This window comes from Macadamia integrifolia, chromosome 3 (assembly GCF_013358625.1).
Source record: "Macadamia integrifolia cultivar HAES 741 chromosome 3, SCU_Mint_v3, whole genome shotgun sequence".
Lineage (NCBI taxonomy): Eukaryota > Viridiplantae > Streptophyta > Magnoliopsida > Proteales > Proteaceae > Macadamia > Macadamia integrifolia.
The window spans coordinates 21,735,052-21,753,195 of record NC_056559.1 but is presented as its reverse complement, the minus strand read 5'-3'; the positions used below and the strand labels follow the sequence as shown (position 1 = coordinate 21,753,195).

The 18,144-nt window shown below is 45.7% G+C and overlaps 1 protein-coding gene across 1 annotated transcript; it reads left to right on the top strand.

Moving 5' to 3' along the window:
- The first annotated feature begins 16,156 nt into the window (after nt 1-16,156).
- LOC122072782 lies at nt 16,157-17,804 on the top strand. Its single transcript, XM_042637185.1, has 2 exons — nt 16,157-17,367; nt 17,543-17,804. Exons 1-2 carry the CDS (start codon nt 16,852-16,854, stop codon nt 17,708-17,710), a joined length of 684 nt encoding a protein of 227 aa, XP_042493119.1. The 5' UTR covers nt 16,157-16,851; the 3' UTR covers nt 17,711-17,804.
- The last annotated feature ends 340 nt before the right edge of the window (nt 17,805-18,144 follow it).

The following is an 18,144-nucleotide window of genomic DNA, read 5'->3' as shown; positions in this document are numbered from 1 at the left end:
ACAAAGAGAACATCAGAAAGATGAAAGAAGAGAGAAGGAGATGAAGAGGGGAGTGTAGTAGAACCAATAAGAGTAATGGGAATACCCTTACCGTTACCAACCTTAAGCTGATCTTGACTAGTGTAAGTTTCATAGGCTGAGAGGAAATGCAGGTCAAGGGTGACATGGTGGGAAGCACCAGTATCAGGATACCAGGTCAGGGTATTTGTGGGCGGATAGGATGGCGTTGGTAAGAGGGCAGGGTTGGGATGGGCATAGTGCACAGAGGGTCAGTGAGATGTGGGGCGGTATTGCTGGGGGTAGGGGTATGGGTTGTTCTGAGGAGGTTGGGTAGAGGGATGATAACAACAGGTGGTTGCAGCATGATTCGTCTGATGGGAAATGGTACAGAAGAAGTTGTCGCATCCATACGCACGACCCCTGCCACGCTCCCCTCGCAACCTCGGTTGGAGCCACGATCATAGGAGGAACTGGACTCGCCAGAGGAGGGAGAGGACCATTGAGTGGTATTGGCAGTGGGAGAAGAGGAGACCCCATCAAAAAGGCCAAGCTTGCAAAAATCACGCATGCCTTCATGACTCAGAAGGAGGCCATGGAGTTCCGTGTAAGTGGGAATGATAGCCTTAGTGAGAAGGGAGGGAATGATCTCTTGCATGTTGTCCTTAAGACCACATAGGACATGAATGTTGAAATCCTGGGTGGTGCGGGGTTTACCTGCGACAGCCAGTTCATCAGTGATGGCCTTGGTGCGCTAAAGGAAGTCCGTGACGGATTCATCTGCTTTCTAGCTAAGATGCTGAAGGGTCAAGTGAGAGACATCAATAGAGTGGAGGAGGCTGAATTGTAGGTGTCCTAAAGTGTTGTCCAGATTTCATGGTTGGTCTCCTTTGTCAAGGACAATAGGGATGACAACCTCTGTGAGAGAGGAAACGATGAGACTCACAAGCTAAGAGTCCTGCTGAGACTAGGTAGCGGCAGTAGTAGCATCATCAGGACATGAGGTCGTGCCATCAAGAAAGCCAAATAGACGTTGGCCTTTCAAGAACGGGACGAGTTACTTCTTCTAGAGCAAGAAATTGATGGGTGTGAGTTTAAGAGAAAGGAAGCAATGAGGGGAGGAGAGAGAGGGAGGCGGTGTTGGTGTGGCCACTACTGTGGTGGTGGCGACAAGGGGAAGATTGGGGTTGGGATCGGTAGCTATGGAAGAAAGGGTCTAATGCGGTAAAAATTAACCGGACGATCTTCCCTGCAATTCCTGGTGCTTTGGCCGACCTGCACAGAAGAGATGACAGGGGAGAGCCAAGCTGACCCGACGGGGGACTCTCCGATGCCTAAGTCAGATCTTTCCACAGTAGATGCTCAAGGGAGCTTTTCCAGTAAGAGAAGTGAGTGATTGATCCCCCATGATGGAGGCTTACCTTGGTATTTATAGGCTGCTGATAGAGGGAGAGTGGGAGATGATCATGAAGAGTCCTGTGTAGGCATGGAGTCCTCAAGGGGAGTGGCTCTGTGATTCTAGGAATATTCCAACCACTTATCTCGGAAAGGCCAACCGTGTGACGTCTATGATGACGTGTACGTGGATAAAATCCTGTCCTTCTGAATAGGGATTACGCTCCTTGAGTGTAGGGGTGGACGAAAACACGTTTTTGGAAACCTTGTTGTTGACGTCAGGCCGAGGTGAAAGCACGGCTTGATGGAGGCTGAGGTGATAGCACGGCCTGATTGAGGCCGAGGTGGCAGCACGGCCTGATGGAGGCCGAGGTGGTAGCACGGCTTGATGGAGGCCGAGGTGATAGCACGACCTGATGGAGGCCGAGGTGATAGCACAGCCTGATGGAGACCAAGGGGGTAGCATGGCCTGATTGAGGCCGAGGTGGTAGCACGGCCTGATGGAGGCCGAGGTGGTAGCACAGTCTGATGGAGGCCGAGGTGACAGCATGGCCTGATGAAGGCCGAGGTGACAGCATGGCCTGATGGAGGCCGAGGTGGCAACACTGCCTGATGGAGGCCGAGGTGGAAGCATAGCCTGATGGAGGCAGAGGTGATAGCACGGTCTAACGGAGGCCGAGGTGGTAGCACGGCCTGATGGAGGCCGAGGTGGCAGCGTGGCCTGATGGAGGCTGAGGTGACAGCGCAGCCTGATGGAGATCGAGGTGGCAGTGCGGCCTAATGGAGGCTGAGGTAACAGTGTGGCCTGATGGAGGTTGAGGTGACAGCACGGCCTGATGGAGGCCGAGGTGGTGGGTCAGTCTTTTTCAGGTTTGTATACACGCTATAGCCATGCTGAGGAAGTTGACATATTTTGCCTCATCACCAGCCCCCACTCTAGCAATTTGAATCGATCTGCTAGAACATTTAATTCAATGCGAAACGCACTGCTTCACTTTCTCAGCTGAGGCTGCTCAATGGTTCGAGGACATGGCTGTCGCTTGTTCCAAGGCGAAGGAGGTAAAGCTCCTTCATGGGGTGCCGCACAAGATCACAAACCAACTAGAGGTTGAGAGGAAAATGGCCCGATCTGAGGAGGTCTGTGCCAATGATGTTGTGTTTATAAATGGAGAGCTAGAACAAGAGGCTGCTAAGCAGCTCAATGCCAACAGTAACTTGATGAAGGAGAATGATGCTCTCTAAGATGAGTTGTCCGAGACTCAGGGCGCTCGCAAGGAGGACGAGCCCACTGTTGGGGTTGGCGAGCTGGAAAGGCCACACCGGGCCGAGCTGGATGTTGAAGAGGTGGTTGAACCCCTAGGCTTGTCAGAAGTTGGTTGACAATAACATTATTTTGTTTCAGGTTGGCTCGGACGATGCCATCTGGTTCATTCTGAAAAAGATGCCAGGCTACAATCCGACGGACTATGAGTAGCATGTTCCTGCCCCTGTAACTTCGGTGTAGCTCGGTGGCCCGATCGTCGTTAGTGAAGAGGTGACCCGACTCGATAGATAGCCAAGTGAAGAGCTAGGCCCGTGGATCAGCCCCTTGAGATTAGCCTTATATATATTTATATTTATGTAGATGTCTCCTTCAGTAGGGATGTACTTTGAGGGCTTTTTCCCCATTTTTGGTGAATGAAAAATTTGTTTTGATGTCTTCATCTTTCAGTATTCTTGTGCTTCTTTCTTTATTTTCTTGTGCTTCGGGTACGGATCAAAATGAGTAACTTGTTGGAAGAATAAGGACAAGTACAGTTGTCTGAGTGTGGCCCGGTTCCCTAGCCGAGCTCGGAATTGATCTTCCATGTCTAGCTTATGAACTCATGAGGCGCTAAGCCTTAGACTAGCCATAGTGGTGCCGAGCGGGGGCTCAATCTTTTGATATGCCTTACGTTAAGGTCTTTTGTGGTGTTGAGTCGGGGCTAGGGCTTTCATGCTTTATTACGTAAGGTCTTGAGGTGTGAGCCGTGCTCGGGCTTGAATGCCTTAGTGCGTAAAAGCTTGATGTGCCGAGCTGTGGCTCTGGCTTGAATGCCTTAGTACGTAAGGGCTTGAGGTGCCGAGCCGTGCTCGGGTTTGCATGCCTTAGTTTGTAAGGGCTTTGAGGTGCCGAGTCGGGGCTCGAGCTTGCATGCCTTAGTTTGTAAGGGATTTGAGTTGCCAAACTAGGGTCTGATCTTGTGGTGCCGAGTTGGAGCTTGGTCTTAGATGCTGCTGAGCTAGGGCCCGGTCTTTATGCCTTATTGGTTAAGGTCTTTGAGTCACCAGACTAGGGTCTGGTCTTGTGTGTCAAGCTGGAGCTCGGTCTTAGATGCTGTTGAGTTGGGGCCCAGTCTTTGTGCCTTACAGGTTAAGGTCTTTGAGTCGCCAGACTAGGGTCTGGTCTTGTGGTGCCGAGCCGGGCCCTTTGTGCCTTACTGGTTAAGGTCTTTGAGTCGTCAAACTAGGGTCTGGTCTTGTGGTGCTGAGCTAAAGCTCGGTCTTAGATGCTGCCAAGCTGGGGCCCGGTCTTTGTGCCTTACTGGTTAAGGTCTTTGAGTCGCCAGACTAGGGTCTGGTCTTGTGGTGCCAAGCTGGAGCTTGGTCTTAGATGCTGCCGAGCTGGGGCCCGATCTTTGTGCCTTACTGGTTAAGGTCTTTGAGTTGCCAGACTAGGGTCTTGTCTTGTGGTGCCGAACTGGAGCTCGGTCTTAGATGTTGTCGAGCTGGGGCCCGATCTTAGAAGAGTCAGATATTTGAGAGAAGCTTCATAGTATATTGATGTGTGGTATGCACTTGGGACAAATACATTGCTTCAAAAAAGAATCTAATCTGCTCCGTGATAAAAATTTAATAACTGCTAAGGTGTTGATAGTATAAAATCTTCAAGACTAACACCCAATCGATGGGATTTTAATGCAATCTACTGGTAAAATTTTTTGAGATTTTCAACATTCCATGCCCTTGGTATAGCTGTACCCCCTGAGTCTGCAAGTGGAATGTGCCGGGACGCACCACTTTGGAGACTATGTAAGGGCCTTCCCAATTCGCGCTGAGCTTGCCTTCACTTCTTGGGTCCGTCGCTGCTGCTTTCTTGAGGACCAAGTCCCCAACTATGAATCCCTGTGGCTTGACCCTCCAGTTGTGATACTGCCGGACTTTCTGCTTATAGGTTTCATTTTGAACAAGTGCTTCTTCCCGAGCTTCATCTATGAAGTCAACGTTTGCTTGGAGCCCAGCTTCGTTCTGTGAGGCTTCAAACACTGCTGATTGGAACGAGGCTTGGTTACCTCCATAGGGGTTAACGCTTCAGTCCCATGTGGCAATCGGAATGATGTCTCTCCTGTGGGGGTCCAAGCTGAATTGCGATACGCCCAAAGTACACTGAGTAGCTGATCTGCCCAGTTCTTCTTCTTCTAGTCCAGCCTCTTCTTTATTCCATCAAGAAGTATGTGGTTGGCTTTTTCTGCCTGACCGTTCAATTGCGGGTGTGCTACAGCAGTGTTTCGAAAATCAATATTAAAGTTACTGCAGAAGAGCCTGAATTTTCGATTGTCAAATTATCGACCATTATCCGTGACCAACACCTTTGGGATACCATAGCGGAATATAACGTCATCCCTAACGAACTTCTCTACTACCTGCTCAGTGATTCTGGCCAAGGGACGTGCTTCCACCCATTTATTGAAGTAATCAATAGCGACAATCAAGAATTGAACTCCCCCTTTTCCTTTATTGAATTGTCCTAGAATATCCATTCCCCACATTGCGAACGGGATCGGGCAAATCACTGAACTAAGTTCTGTAGCCGGGACGTCTGGTATTAGGGCGTGTACCTGACACTTAAAGCGCTGCCGGAGGAACTTCATTGCATCTCTTTGCATGTTTGGCCAATAGAATCCTTGGCGTAGCACCTTGTAGGCCAGTGCCCTACCCCCGTTGTGTCCTCCACAAATTCCTTCGTGGACTTCCCGAAGCGTCTCTTCAGCTCGGCTCGGGGGCAGGCACTTCAGCAAGGGCCAGGATATTGCCCTTTTGTAAAGTACTCCACCCTAGAGGGTGTATTTGGCTGCTCTCCTTTTGACTGCCCTTGCTTCTGTTTGATCTCCTAGGATATGTCCGTCACGTAAATAGTCCACAATGGGATCCATCCAGCTCAGCTCGGCTCTTTGTGTATTGCTACACAACAATTCTTGCTCATAGGTAGGTTGGTCTAGCACTTCAAAATATACCGAGCTTGCACAGTCAGCGAGGTCAGCTTTAGCTAGTTTGGAGAGGGCATCTGCCATTGCATTTTCCTACCGCGGGATCTGTACCATCACGAACGTGCTAAAACTGGTCACCAGGTGACATACTTCTTTCAAATACTTGGCCATTCTTCCTTCTTTGGCCTCGTATTGGCCATTGACTTGGTTCATGATTAGTTGGGAGTCACTATGTGCGACCAAGTCGTTTGTAGTTACCGCCTTTGCCAGTTTGATTCCCGTAATCAGGGCTTCATACTCTTCTTCGTTATTTGTTGCGAGAATGCAAATCTAAGGGCGTAATGAATCATGAATTCCTCAGGGCTTCTCAGCATAAGTCTTGTATCACTCCTCGTTGTGGTGCTGGATCCATCAATAAAGAGCTCCCATTTTCTGTTCAGCTCCGCCTTAGGTTCTGTCGCTTCTTCGGTTTGTGTACATTCTACCAAGAAGTCAGCCAGTGCCTGGCCCTTGATTGCGCTTCTCGATCGAAATTCAATGTTGTGCTCACTTAACTCGATAGCCCAACTAACCATACGTCCCGCTACGCTGGGGCTGTGAAGTGACTTTCTCAGCGGTTGATCAGTTAGTACAGTAATGGCGTTTGCTTGGAAGTAGGGCCTCAACTTCCTGGCTATCACGACTAGCGCCAATGCAAGCTTCTCAATCTTTCGGTACCTTGTCTCCGCTTCCAGGAGCAAATGACTCACATAGTAGATGGGCCTCTGGGTCTTCGCCTCTTCTCTTACGAGGACTGCACTAACGGCTACCGCAGAGGTAGCGAGGTAAAGCTGTAGCTCCTCTCCAGGCTCTGGCCGGCTCAGCAGAGGGGGCTGGGTTAGGCAGGTCTTGATTTCATAGAAAGCTGCTTCGCATTCCTCTGTCCAGCGAAATTGCTGTTGGCCTTTTCCTCCTTTTGGTAGCTTGAAGAACAGAAGGCACCTATCCCCAACTCGAGACAAGAACCTGTTCAGTGTGGCCAGGCACCCTGTCAGTTTCTGCACTTCGCGAATGTTTCTTGGTGGACGCATCTCATGAATGGCCTCAATTTTTGAGGTGTTTGCCGCTATCTCCCTTTGTGACACTAGAAAACCCAAGAATTTCCCAGAGGTTACTCTAAATGCACACTTGGTTGGATTTAATCTCATCTGGTTCTTTCGCAGGACATCAAAAGCCTCCTTCAGATCTAGCACATGATCAGTGCCTTTCGCACTCTTGACCAGCATATCATCAATGTAAACTTCCATATTTCTTCCGATCTGGCTTCGGAACATCGTATTCACCATCCTCTGGTAAGTGGCTCCAGCATTCTTTAGGCCAAAAGGCATTGCAGTGTAGCAGTAGTTGCCCTGAGTGGTGAGGAAAGTAGTTTTCTCCTCATCTTCCACCTTTATCTTTATCTGGTTATAGCCGGAATATGCATCCATGAAGGTCAGCATCTCGTGGCCTGCAGTCAATTCTATGAGGGAGTCAATTCGGGGCAAAGGGTAGTAGTCTTTGGGACAAGCCTTGTTTAGGTCAGTGTAGTCTATGCATATCCTCCACTTCCTGTTGGACTTCGGAACCATGACCACATTGGCTAACCAGGTCGGGTACTTTATTTCCCTCACAAACCCCACTACTAGGAGTTTTTCAACCTCCTCATTGATGATGGCGTTCCTCTCAGTCGCGAAGTTCCTGCGCTTTTGCTGGATAGGCTTGAAGTTAGGGTTAACGTCAAGGCTATGCTCAACTACGGTCCTGGAGATACCTGGCATATCAGAAGCTTTCCATGCGAAAATATCAGAGTTCTCGCCGAGGAAGTTCAAAATTTCTTCACGGAGTTCAGAGCTCAGCAGCACTCTGAGCTAAACTATTCTTGACGGTTCAGCCTCAGTGATTGGGATAGTAAGTAGCTGTTCAACTGGCTCAGCTTGGGTCAGGAGGCTTTCATCTTGGCAATCAATAACTTCTACCATAGATGCTAGGCCCGAGCATGGTTTCTTGACAGATTTTATGAAGTTGGCATAGTATTCCCGGGATTTCTTCTGGCTGAACTTGCATTCCCCAACTCCATTGCTGGTTGGGAATTTGACCTTCATGTGCTTAGTGGACACAATCGCCCCAAGACCATTAAGACCAAGTCGGCCAAGAATTGCATTATAGGGTGAGGCGATCTTGGCGACCATGAAAGAGACCATGGTTGTGGCTATCTGAGCTCCCTGTCTGATGGTTACAAGCAAGTCAACAACTCCCTCTAGCTCAACCGGCATGCCTGAAAATCCATACAAGGGTCTTGGGGCTGGTTTTAAGGCCTCAGTGCCAAGCCCCAGTTTAATGAAGGCTACGTATGACATGAGGTCAAGGAGGCTCCCATGTCCCCTAGGACCCTGTGAAAGGGGTGGTTGGCCACCACTAATTGAATCACGACAGCGTCGTTGTGAGGCCAGTTCAACTCTTCCAGATCTCTGTCAGAGAAAGTAATGGGTGGATCCATTTTGAGGGCTTTGACAGGTTGTTCCGTGATGCATATGAACCGCGCGTGAGCTTTTCGCCCATGATTGTTAGGATGGCTGGACCCACGAGCTGGTTGTTGTATGTTTCAGCTCGATCCGTGGGTGGGTCCTTGGACGGCTCGACTGGGCATCGTCTCTCCTCGACTCGTGCCAGTTCCCACCATATTTCTGCTTTAAATACTGGTTGAGGTATCCAGCCTTGATGAGCTCATCAATCTCCCTTTTCAGAGACTTGTAGTCTTCAGTGTCATGTCCATGGTCTCTGTGGTATCGACAATACCAGTTGGGCTTCCTCTCCTCTAGTTTAGCATTCATTGGCCTGGGCTAGCGAAAGTACTTCTGATTTTGGGTCTCTAAGAGCAGGTTTGTTCGGGAACGATCAAGTTCATATTGCTCAAGTTCAGCTATGTCAAGAGGTCGATCTGTTCTATTTTTCTTCAGCTCGCTAGAGTCGTCCCTAGGTCTCAGAGTCCTTTTCTTCTCCTTCTCCGCCTGATCACCCCTGTCAGCTACTCCTCGGGCGGCCAGAACCTCCTCCATGTTAGTATATTGATTGCAACGTCTCAATAGTTCGGGCATCATTTTCGGTAAGTCGAGGGACAGAGACTGAACCAGATCAGGGTGTATTACCCCATTGCATAACGTGCTATACGCCACTCCGTCCGGTAGGTTAAGGAACTCCCTTACAGTCCCCCTCGCTCCCTACCTCATGTTCATCACGTTTTGCGTGGTTTGCTTCTGCTTCATACTTGCTTGGAAATGTGTGAGGAACGCTCTAGTCAGCTCTTCATAGCTGCGGGACCATGGCCATAAATTTGACATCCACACCAGCGCAGCTCCTTTTAATGAGGCTGTGAAAGCTCAGTAGAGAATGGCGTCTAACCTACCATGAACCGCCATGGCCGAGCTATAGTACAGCAGATGATCATAGGGATCTGTGGTGCCATCATATCCATTAAAGACAGGTATCACAAAATTTGAGGGCAGCTCGGCATCAATCAGTTCATCCCAGAGTTATAGTTATGTCAATCGGGTGGCCCTGCCTCTGCATTCCTTCTATTCGCTCAGTGAGTCGCATGCGGCTCTCCAGGTCGTCTCTTCTCTCCTCGGCTCAGCGATCCAGAGATCGACGTGCCCCTTTGCCTCTTCTGGGGCTTCTTCCTTGGCCTTGGTGACCACCAGGCTGATCCTGACCTTGCCGTGGTGCACCTCTAGTCAGCCTGATGGGCGAGCCCTAACCCGAGTGGGGTCGATCTTATCGAGCTGGCCTCTGGTAGTTTTCGCGTTCTTCTTTGTGGGGACGTGCGCCTCTACTGAGTCTTTGAGGCGACAGTTGGCATCTTCCTACCTAGGGTGGGGATCTATGAGTATCATGTGTCTCTGGGCTCCAGTGATGCGTGGAACGACGGGCCCTCCTGTTCTTGGTGGGGACAGGACCTTGCCTGTGCCCCTTAGTGCGAGAGTGGGGTGGTACCGAATGAACAGTTCGTGAAGTTCTGGCTGACCCCCTTCTTGCTGTTGACTAAGGGGTGACACTATTGTTAGGAGATTTGTCATTGAGATGTCTGCTCGGAACAGGCCTATGCAGCTAAGCTGAACTATTGCACAGCACAGGAAGTGCCGAGCCGAAAGTCCCGCACCAGTGCGTTTGTAGCTAATACCTGCAACTGCAAACTCTGCATCTGCTCTTCTATGTTCGAGTGAGTTACCCGGGATGATGGGACATGGTGAGATAGTTGAGGGTTCTGCTCGCACTGATCCCCCTCTCCCTGAGCAACTTGTGCATTGGGCCTAGTTTGCTGGGGTCCCTGTGGAGGGGTCTCTGCTGGGACGTTTTCCTGCTCTGCCATTGGTGGTGAATGGGGACGTCCATGTGGTACTTCGCGAGTGGATCTTGCTCTCGTTGTCGTTGAAGAAACGACCTTCTCGCTCCTTAATTGCATTGGTCCAAGGTGACTTTTTGTAACAATTCCCACAGACGGCGCTAATCTGATGCAGCAAAAATTGATCGGATGATCTTCCCTGCAGTTCCTGGTGCTTCGGCCGACCTACACAGAAGAGATGACAGGGGAGAACCGGGCTGACCCGATGGGGGACTCTTTGATGCCTAAGTTTGATTTTTCCACAGCAGATGCTCAAGGGAGCTTTTCCAGTAAAAGAAGTGAGTGATCAATCCCCCATGATGGAGGCTTACCTTAGTATTTATAGGCTGCTAATAGAGGGAGAGTGGGAGACGATCGTGAAGAGTCCTGTGTAGGCGTGGAGTCCTCAAGGGGAGTGGCTCTGTGATTCTGGGAATATTCCAAGCCTCTTATCTCGGAAAGGCCAACCGTGTGACATCTATGATGACGTGTAGTGGATAGAATCTTGTCCTTCTCAATAGGGATTACGTTCCTTGAGTGTAGGGGTGGACAAAAACACGTTTCTGGAAACCTTATTGTTGACGTCGGGCTGAGGTGATAGCACGGCCTGATTGAGGCTAAGGTCGTAGCACGACCTGATGGAGGCCGAGGTGATAGCACGACCTGATTGAGGCCGAGGTGGCAGCACGGCCTGATGGAGGCCGAGGTGACAGCACAGCATGATGGAGACCGAGGGGGCAGCACGGCCTGATAGAGGCCGAGGTGGTGGGTCAGTCTTGTTCAGGTTTGCATACACGCTACAGCCGTGCTGAGGAAGTTGACATATTTTGCCTCATCAGGGTGCATAGAGAGAGATGTTGGGGGCTAAGGAGGAGGGCTTATGGGAGTAGGGAACCAAAGAAAAGAGAAGAAAAAGAAAGGAACCTGTTTGAGATTTAAAAGTAACCGCAAGCGTATGGATTATCGTAGTTACGAGTCGAACACAAGGAGGCAGCCACTTTATTTTCAGCTTCTTGTAGTAACGTGAAAGTGTATGGACTAATCCTTGTGATCTACTTCTAACTACCGCCCTAAAACAGATACATCAAAAATGAACGTCCTAACCAACCCAACTAGGGAAATTGGAATTGCAATTGAAATTAAAAATCTAACCATTCATCATCTAGGAATTTAAATACTCAAATCAAAAAATTAAAAAGCAATAAAGAAAAAGTAAAAGGAAAGTGCTAAAATAAAATAAATAAAATAAAATAAAAGGAATAGAGCTAGAGAGAGGCACACAAGTAGGTTTCCTTAATTAGCCCAAGGGATGCACCATAAATAATACGAGCTTCCCTACTTGACCAGAGAGTAACTCTTACAAGGGCTTTTCTACTTAGCTTTAGGGAAAGGGATGCAAAATAAATAATTAAAGTAAAAGGATGGTTCCATGACTAGAGAGGAGCAAAGCCAACACATAGTCTAGCCAAGGACCTTGGGGGAAAGGGAAAGCATCAAAGTAAAACTGAAAATTAAAATCCTAAATTAAGAATGAATGGGTAGCAAGAAAAGGGAATGAGAAGGGGGTGAGAACACTTATATAGAAGCCTACTTACCTGAACTTCAATCCTTGAATTAAAAACTTGACTGATTTGATATACGACTAGCCCTAAAAATCAGATCTAGAATAAACCAAATCTGAAATTGCTAGGCCTGGAGAAAACAAATCTTGAAGAAAAGCTTGCACTTGAAAAGAGATGCTCCAAAGCTTGGTTCTTGTCATCTGAATCTAAGCCTTGAACTAGTAAATTAAAATTATTACAACTTGAATAACTTGAATAGCATGAATGATAAAAATTGAAGCAAAAAACTAAAAGCTAGAACTAAAGAGAGAGCATAATGAAAACTAGAGAAAAAGAGAGCAAGAGAACCAAACGGAGAACGCCCTCCTCCCCTTGGTCAACTCCCTTTTATAGGGAATAGGGGAGAGAGGAGAAAAAAGAGAGAAAGTAGGGGAAAAAAGGAAAACGTCCAAAGGAGATCCCTCTTGAGATTGTGTGTGATGAGGTGGACGGTAGGAGAGAAAGTAGGGGAGAAAAGGTTCCCACGATTTTTCTTTCCTTTTTTTTTCCTATTTTTCTCTTTATTTTCTCTCTCTTCTTCAATCTTGTGCAAAACCCCCTCTTGGACGATTTTCTTCCCTTGCTTTGGTCGATTTGGACATCTTCTATAATAGGAGAGAGATCTTCAAAAAATTCTCCAAAAAGATAGGGAATCTTTAAAATCATCCAAGAGGGAGGAGAGAGAGTGTAGTGCCCAAGTGTGTGGGTCCCTCCATCTTTGTTGGAAGCTTGGAATGTCTTTTGTACCTCTGGGACAACTGTAGAAGGGCTGGGCTTGCATCTCGGTTCGGTTCTGGTCCATTATCCTTTTTCTGGCCCGAAAAGAATAATCGTGTGTATGGGTGCCAAAACGAATGTGTACTTTTAATGCAACACGTCCAAGTTGCTCAAAATTTTGTCCTCTTCGTAGCCATGGAAATAAACGGACCTTTTTACTTGTAAAATTGCAGATATGGCACCCGATAATCCCTAAGGCCTTTTAAATACAAAACCTACAAAAAGAAAGAAAAACCCAAGGTAGCTCCATTCTAAGTATGTAAAAATGCATGCTTTACTACCTAAGATTTCACACATAAAAGTGCTCATTAGAATTCCCCCACACATATTCTGCTACAGGGAAAACAATAATTTGCAATGAAGAAATGCCCTCCTTAATTCTCTCATCCTTCGGTTACGGTTCCAGCTGGATGGCATTCAAATCTATTCTCATCCCTTTCATAAGTGGGTTCCAGGACAAGGTTAAGTGAGGCCAGCTTGTCACCTTACCAACATTATATTATTTGAAGAGTTTTTCCTATCCGGGAGTGTAGCTTATGCCATAAGGAAACACCCAACCACGGAAGGGAATCATACTCAACGTAGAGTTGACAATTCTGGGGATGAGAAGAGAGAGATATACTTCCAGATAGAGAACATTGTTCCATCTTATTTTTATAGCCCATTTAAAAGAAGGTTATCCATATTTCTCTCAAATATGGATCCGGCTCTTCTCCAGTAGCTAGGTCACCTAATTAGTTCTCAATTAGTCATCCAATTATAAGCGGACTTAGAGATGCATCCTAACACAGCCTAGCCGTTGGATTGCTGGGCTGCCCAATAACTGGAGAGGATCTTTTTTCCACTAAATACATACCTTATGCTAGCTTTGTTGGATCCAGATTGTCTCCAGCAGCTAGGAGAACTCGGGTACACATCCCATCACATGGTCAGGTCCTCCCAGCCGTCGAATGCCTCTCTACATAGACCAACCACTGGAGAGGATCCAGATGCAGTTCTGTTGGCATTCAAATGTTATTGAACCATCCATATCATTATCTATCAATTCTGGACGTTTTAAATCTATCTAATTCTCTTAAATAGATATATGAATGTTGAAAATTGTTTGGAAAATCAAACTTGGTTGTTTCAAGATAACTTCATTTTAGTTATTACAAATAAAAGCATAAAAGTACTAATTTGTTGAGTCACACGATAGGTGTGACCATGACTTTGACGCAAGATTAACCAATAGGTAGAGGACCTTTCCAACAATGGACCAACTTTAGAAAATGAGACCTCCACATGGATGAAAATGGTTGAAGCCACACGAAATGGATCTCTTATCTATGGAAAATAGATGATTTTTGCTCTATTTTATTTATTGATTTATTGATTTATTTATTTATTCCCCAATTTTTTAGTCCAACACTTTGTATCTAGCAACAAAAGGGTGTCATTCCAACAAGTTTCTATGGTATAAAAATCAGGAAAGGATTTCTAGCATTTGATATTAATTTTTTTTTCAATAATTAAAATATTTTCTAGTTAAGTGCTCAATAACTTAACCATTCATATTTTCTTACAATATGTTGAATTTTTCATTACCTTTTAACAAGAGTAAATTTGCTGAATTGAATGCATTCTCATTGGATTAAAGATGGAAAAGACTGTGGCATTTAGTCTCTATGGGTTGACTCAGACTCAAATGTTGTTGCTTTATATGTGGTAAATCAGTCGATTCCATGGAATTTACTCCATCTCTTGGAAGATAACCCATTGCTATAGAAAAGTAAATTCAGCAGCTGATAAAAAGTGAGGTTGATCTTCTTACTTCAAGATTTTGGCCTCAACAACCTTCGTTCATAGATCATGAGATCAACTGGGATTTCTAAAATAAATCGAGCTACAAATTTCATGATCAAGAATTTGTTCTCCATTTGTTTTATGTAATATGTTTGTTTGAGGGTTCTGTTGATTGCAATGTCAAAGGAGGGTAGGAAATTTCCAATGACCTCCCAAACATGGACCCACGGTACCCATCCACATTCCTGACCTCATTGGAAATTTCAAAATTTTATGCCATAGAAAGTACCTTTGATGGTCTTGCTAATATTTTTGCGCAAGCAAAAAATATTGTACTTTCTGACTTGGAGGATGTGTGTCACTAGGGGTTAACTTCTTCTGGAGTGTTTACCATTAAATCTGTATGGGAGAAGATGAGATGGGAGTCGCCTAAGGTGGGGTGGTTTTCTTTGATTTGGAAATCTTAAATACAACCAAGGCAATCTGTGTTTTGGATGGAGATTGGTGAAAAAAAAATTGCCTATGGATGATAATGTGAAAAAATGAGGGGTCATAGTCCCCTCGCGGTGTGTTCTGTGTGGCATTGGCCTATATTCGATGGGGTTGATAGATTGGTTGCATGGTGGAAGGCCCAGGCAAAGAAGGTTTCTTTCAAGGGGGTTTGGCTAAAGGGTTTTATTCTGGTTCCATTTTTTCTCTGGCTGGAGAGGAATGGTAGAAAATATGATGATACAAGAAAATCAGTTGAGCAATGCTTTGGTGCTCTGAGAAATGAAATAAGCTTACAGTCTCTGATTCACACAGGGTTGGCCATCTCAATTTTGTATCTGGTGAGTGCCAGAAGATTGGGGTTTTTAGGGGTGACGAGTAGACCTCTAGAAATTTTTGAAATTTTCTGGTGTCCTCCTCAGCCTGGTTGGTTGAAGCTAAATACAGATGGTTGCTCATTTGGTAATCCAGGGAAATCTGGGGCAAGTGGTGTCTTCAGAAATGATAAGGCAAGGGTAGTAGCTAATTTTAGGAAGTTCCTAGGCATTCAAACGAAATTTAAGGCGGAGTTCTTGGCGCTGATGATTGGGATTGAAGCTACTCAGCATATGCGAATCCGGCGCCTTTGGATTGAGTGTGACTTAGAAGCGGTTGTTCTTCTCCTTCTTAAGAGGAAACCCCATGGAAAGCTCGTCAAAGATGGTTAAACTGTTTGCTTTTCTTGGAAGTGGTGGAGTGGAAAATTACCCACTATTTTCGGGAAGCAAATTCAATTGCTGATTACCTATCAAAATCAGCTGCTCGATTTGAAGTCTCATCGTCGGTTTTAGCCTAGGCAGTGCTGGTGAAGATGGATTTAGAGATTGATGCCTCTAGCTGTCTCGTTCTAGATCAAGTTAGTTGGTTTTGTTTTTTTAGTCTGTTTTTTGGATGGTTGAGTTTGTGGTTGTCTTGTTCTGTTGATTGCAATGCCGAAGGTGGAACTTGTACTTTCCTTTCTCTTCTAGTTGAGAGGCTTGGGCTGCTTTTCTCTTTCTCTTCTTGATGTATCATATTTTGTTATTTTTTCTCCTTTATATTTAATATACATGATATTCTAGCGGAAAAAAAGTACCTTTGATTTTGATCGTTTCTCACTTATTGAGCATAAGAATTATATCACATTTTGCCCATGTTCCACATGGGTTTGATTGAATGAATCATACCTTCCAGTTATCGATAATATCAAATATTCTCAAATATTTGATATGCTCATATTGTTAGTCACATTTTCCACATGGGTTGGATTGCATGAGTCATACCTTCTAGTTTTAGATGATATCAAATATTCTCAAATATTCTCCTACTCATATTGTGAGAATACAACCTGTATTTAGGTTAGTTTACCTTTTATTGAGAATCCATGTATGGGAAGTCTAACTAGTATCATTGTATAAATACCCCTTCATATCATCAATGAAATTCATTCAAGTTTCATGATCTAACATGGTATTAAGGGCATAACAAGCTCCATCGAGCTCTATCCCTCCCTCCCTGCCCCAACTCCAATGAGTTGTGTGCACCCCATGGCTGCTACACCATCGTCCTCTCCAGACATCCAACAAAACCCACCACCCGTCCTATCCTCCATTACTCCATTCTCTCCCTCCATCAACCAGGCCCATCACTACACCTCCTTGAAGCTCACCTCCATGAACTTGCTCTTATGGCATACTAGCTTGAGCCATTTCTTGATGGCTAGAATCACCTAGGCTACATCGATGGCACTCTCACTTGCCCCACCGATCCAACTGCAGCTTTGGTGTGGCAAAAACAGGACTCCATGATTCGGATTCTCCTTATTGCATCTTTATCTGAGGAAGTTTTTCCTTTGATTGTTGGGAAAAAAGAAAACAAGTCATGATATTTGGGACGCCTTGACCAATGCGTTCTCTTCTGCATCAACATCTTGTATCATGTCCTTAAAGATGGCCCACCAAGAATTAACTCCAAAGCCCGATGCAACTGTCTCCCAGTTCATGCAATGGGGAAAAACCATCTCTGATAAACTTAATGATGCTAGTAATCCACTGCCTCCCAATGACTATAATATGTATATTTATCTTGACCTCAAATCTGACTTCCGCGACATTGTCACTTCCCTGCTCACTCGCAATGAGCCACTCTCGTATGAGGATCATCACTCATGCTTCTAAGCCATGAGTTTCTACATGGCACTTCTATGAACAAGTTAGTTATTGCCGACTCTACTAACTCTAATGGTGCCCCCACTACAAATACAGCCCAGCGTAGTTCCACCAAAGATTCTTCACCAGACCCCGCTACAAGTGGCTGTTCCAACCGTGGCTGTGGTCGTGCTCATGGCCAGGGCCGTGGTAGGGTGGTGGTTGTGGTCAATAGGGATGTTTCTGGTGTCAAATCTGCAACAGGACCAACCACACGGCTGCTACATGTTATTACTGTCCCCAACCGACCAACCACCCACCTGCTGCCTATACCACCTATTCCTCGCCCAATTCCGCCTACTCTCCATATCCCCACCTTCCCGCCTATCACACCTACCCATCTCCCAACCCTTTTCCCACCAATAACACTACCTGGTTTCCCAAAATGGGAGCCACACACCATGTTACCCCCGACCTCCATCACCTATCCTCCTCTGAGGCTTATACATGTCAGGATCATCTCTAAGTTGGCAATGGTAAGGGGTTATTAATCTCCAATTTTGGATCCACTGTTTTTTCTTCTCCTTCCCGCTCTTTTAATTTATCTCATGTCTTGCATGTACCTTCCATCCAAATCTTTGCTTTCAGTTAATCAGTTTACTCGTGACAATAATGTTTTCTTTGAATTTCACCCATTTTTTTCTTGTGCAGGATCTGAAAATTAGGCGTACTCTACTCTCAAGGCCAAATAAAGGGGATCTCTCCACCCTTCCAATCTCTTCCTCTCCATCGCCCTCAGTTAGTCTTGTGGAACTAACTCTTTTGATGGTTGGCACCAGCGTCTTGGTCACCCCCATGAAAGAGTGCTACATCAAATAATAAGTAATAATAGTCTTCCATGTAGTTCTCTTAAATTATGTCCTCTTTGTCCTGCCTGTCAGTTGGGCAAGGCTTCTCGTTTATCTTTGTCAGAGATGCATTTAATTTTATATGATTTATTTATGAATAAAAATGAAAAGAAATTACAACCTAGAGTGAGTATTTATAGCATTTCTTGAAAGCAAAAGATGAGTTATCCTATGTCTAGCCTTGTTAGCCGTAGGGGAAGCATTTGCATATGCCTTTAAAAGTGAATATACACAATTGCCCCTATACTTAATACAAGTAATTGTAAAGGTAAATAAAATGATAGTGAAATGAATTCAATCATTCATCATAATGATGTGGAAGAAAACCCAAATAATGTTAATTACAAAAAAAATGTAAACACTGTACAAAATGACACAAAATCCGATTTTATATCCAATCATACA

What these genes read in the sequence shown, in the direction of transcription:
- LOC122072782 (XM_042637185.1), top strand. Translation starts at nt 16,852, where the DNA reads ATGCTTCTAAGCCATGAGTTTCTACATGGCACTTCTATGAACAAGTTA. An exon ending in TCATCTCTAAGTTGGCAATG is followed by an intron (nt 17,368 to 17,542) that starts GTAAGGGGTTAT and finishes TTTCTTGTGCAG; the next exon opens with GATCTGAAAATTAGGCGTAC.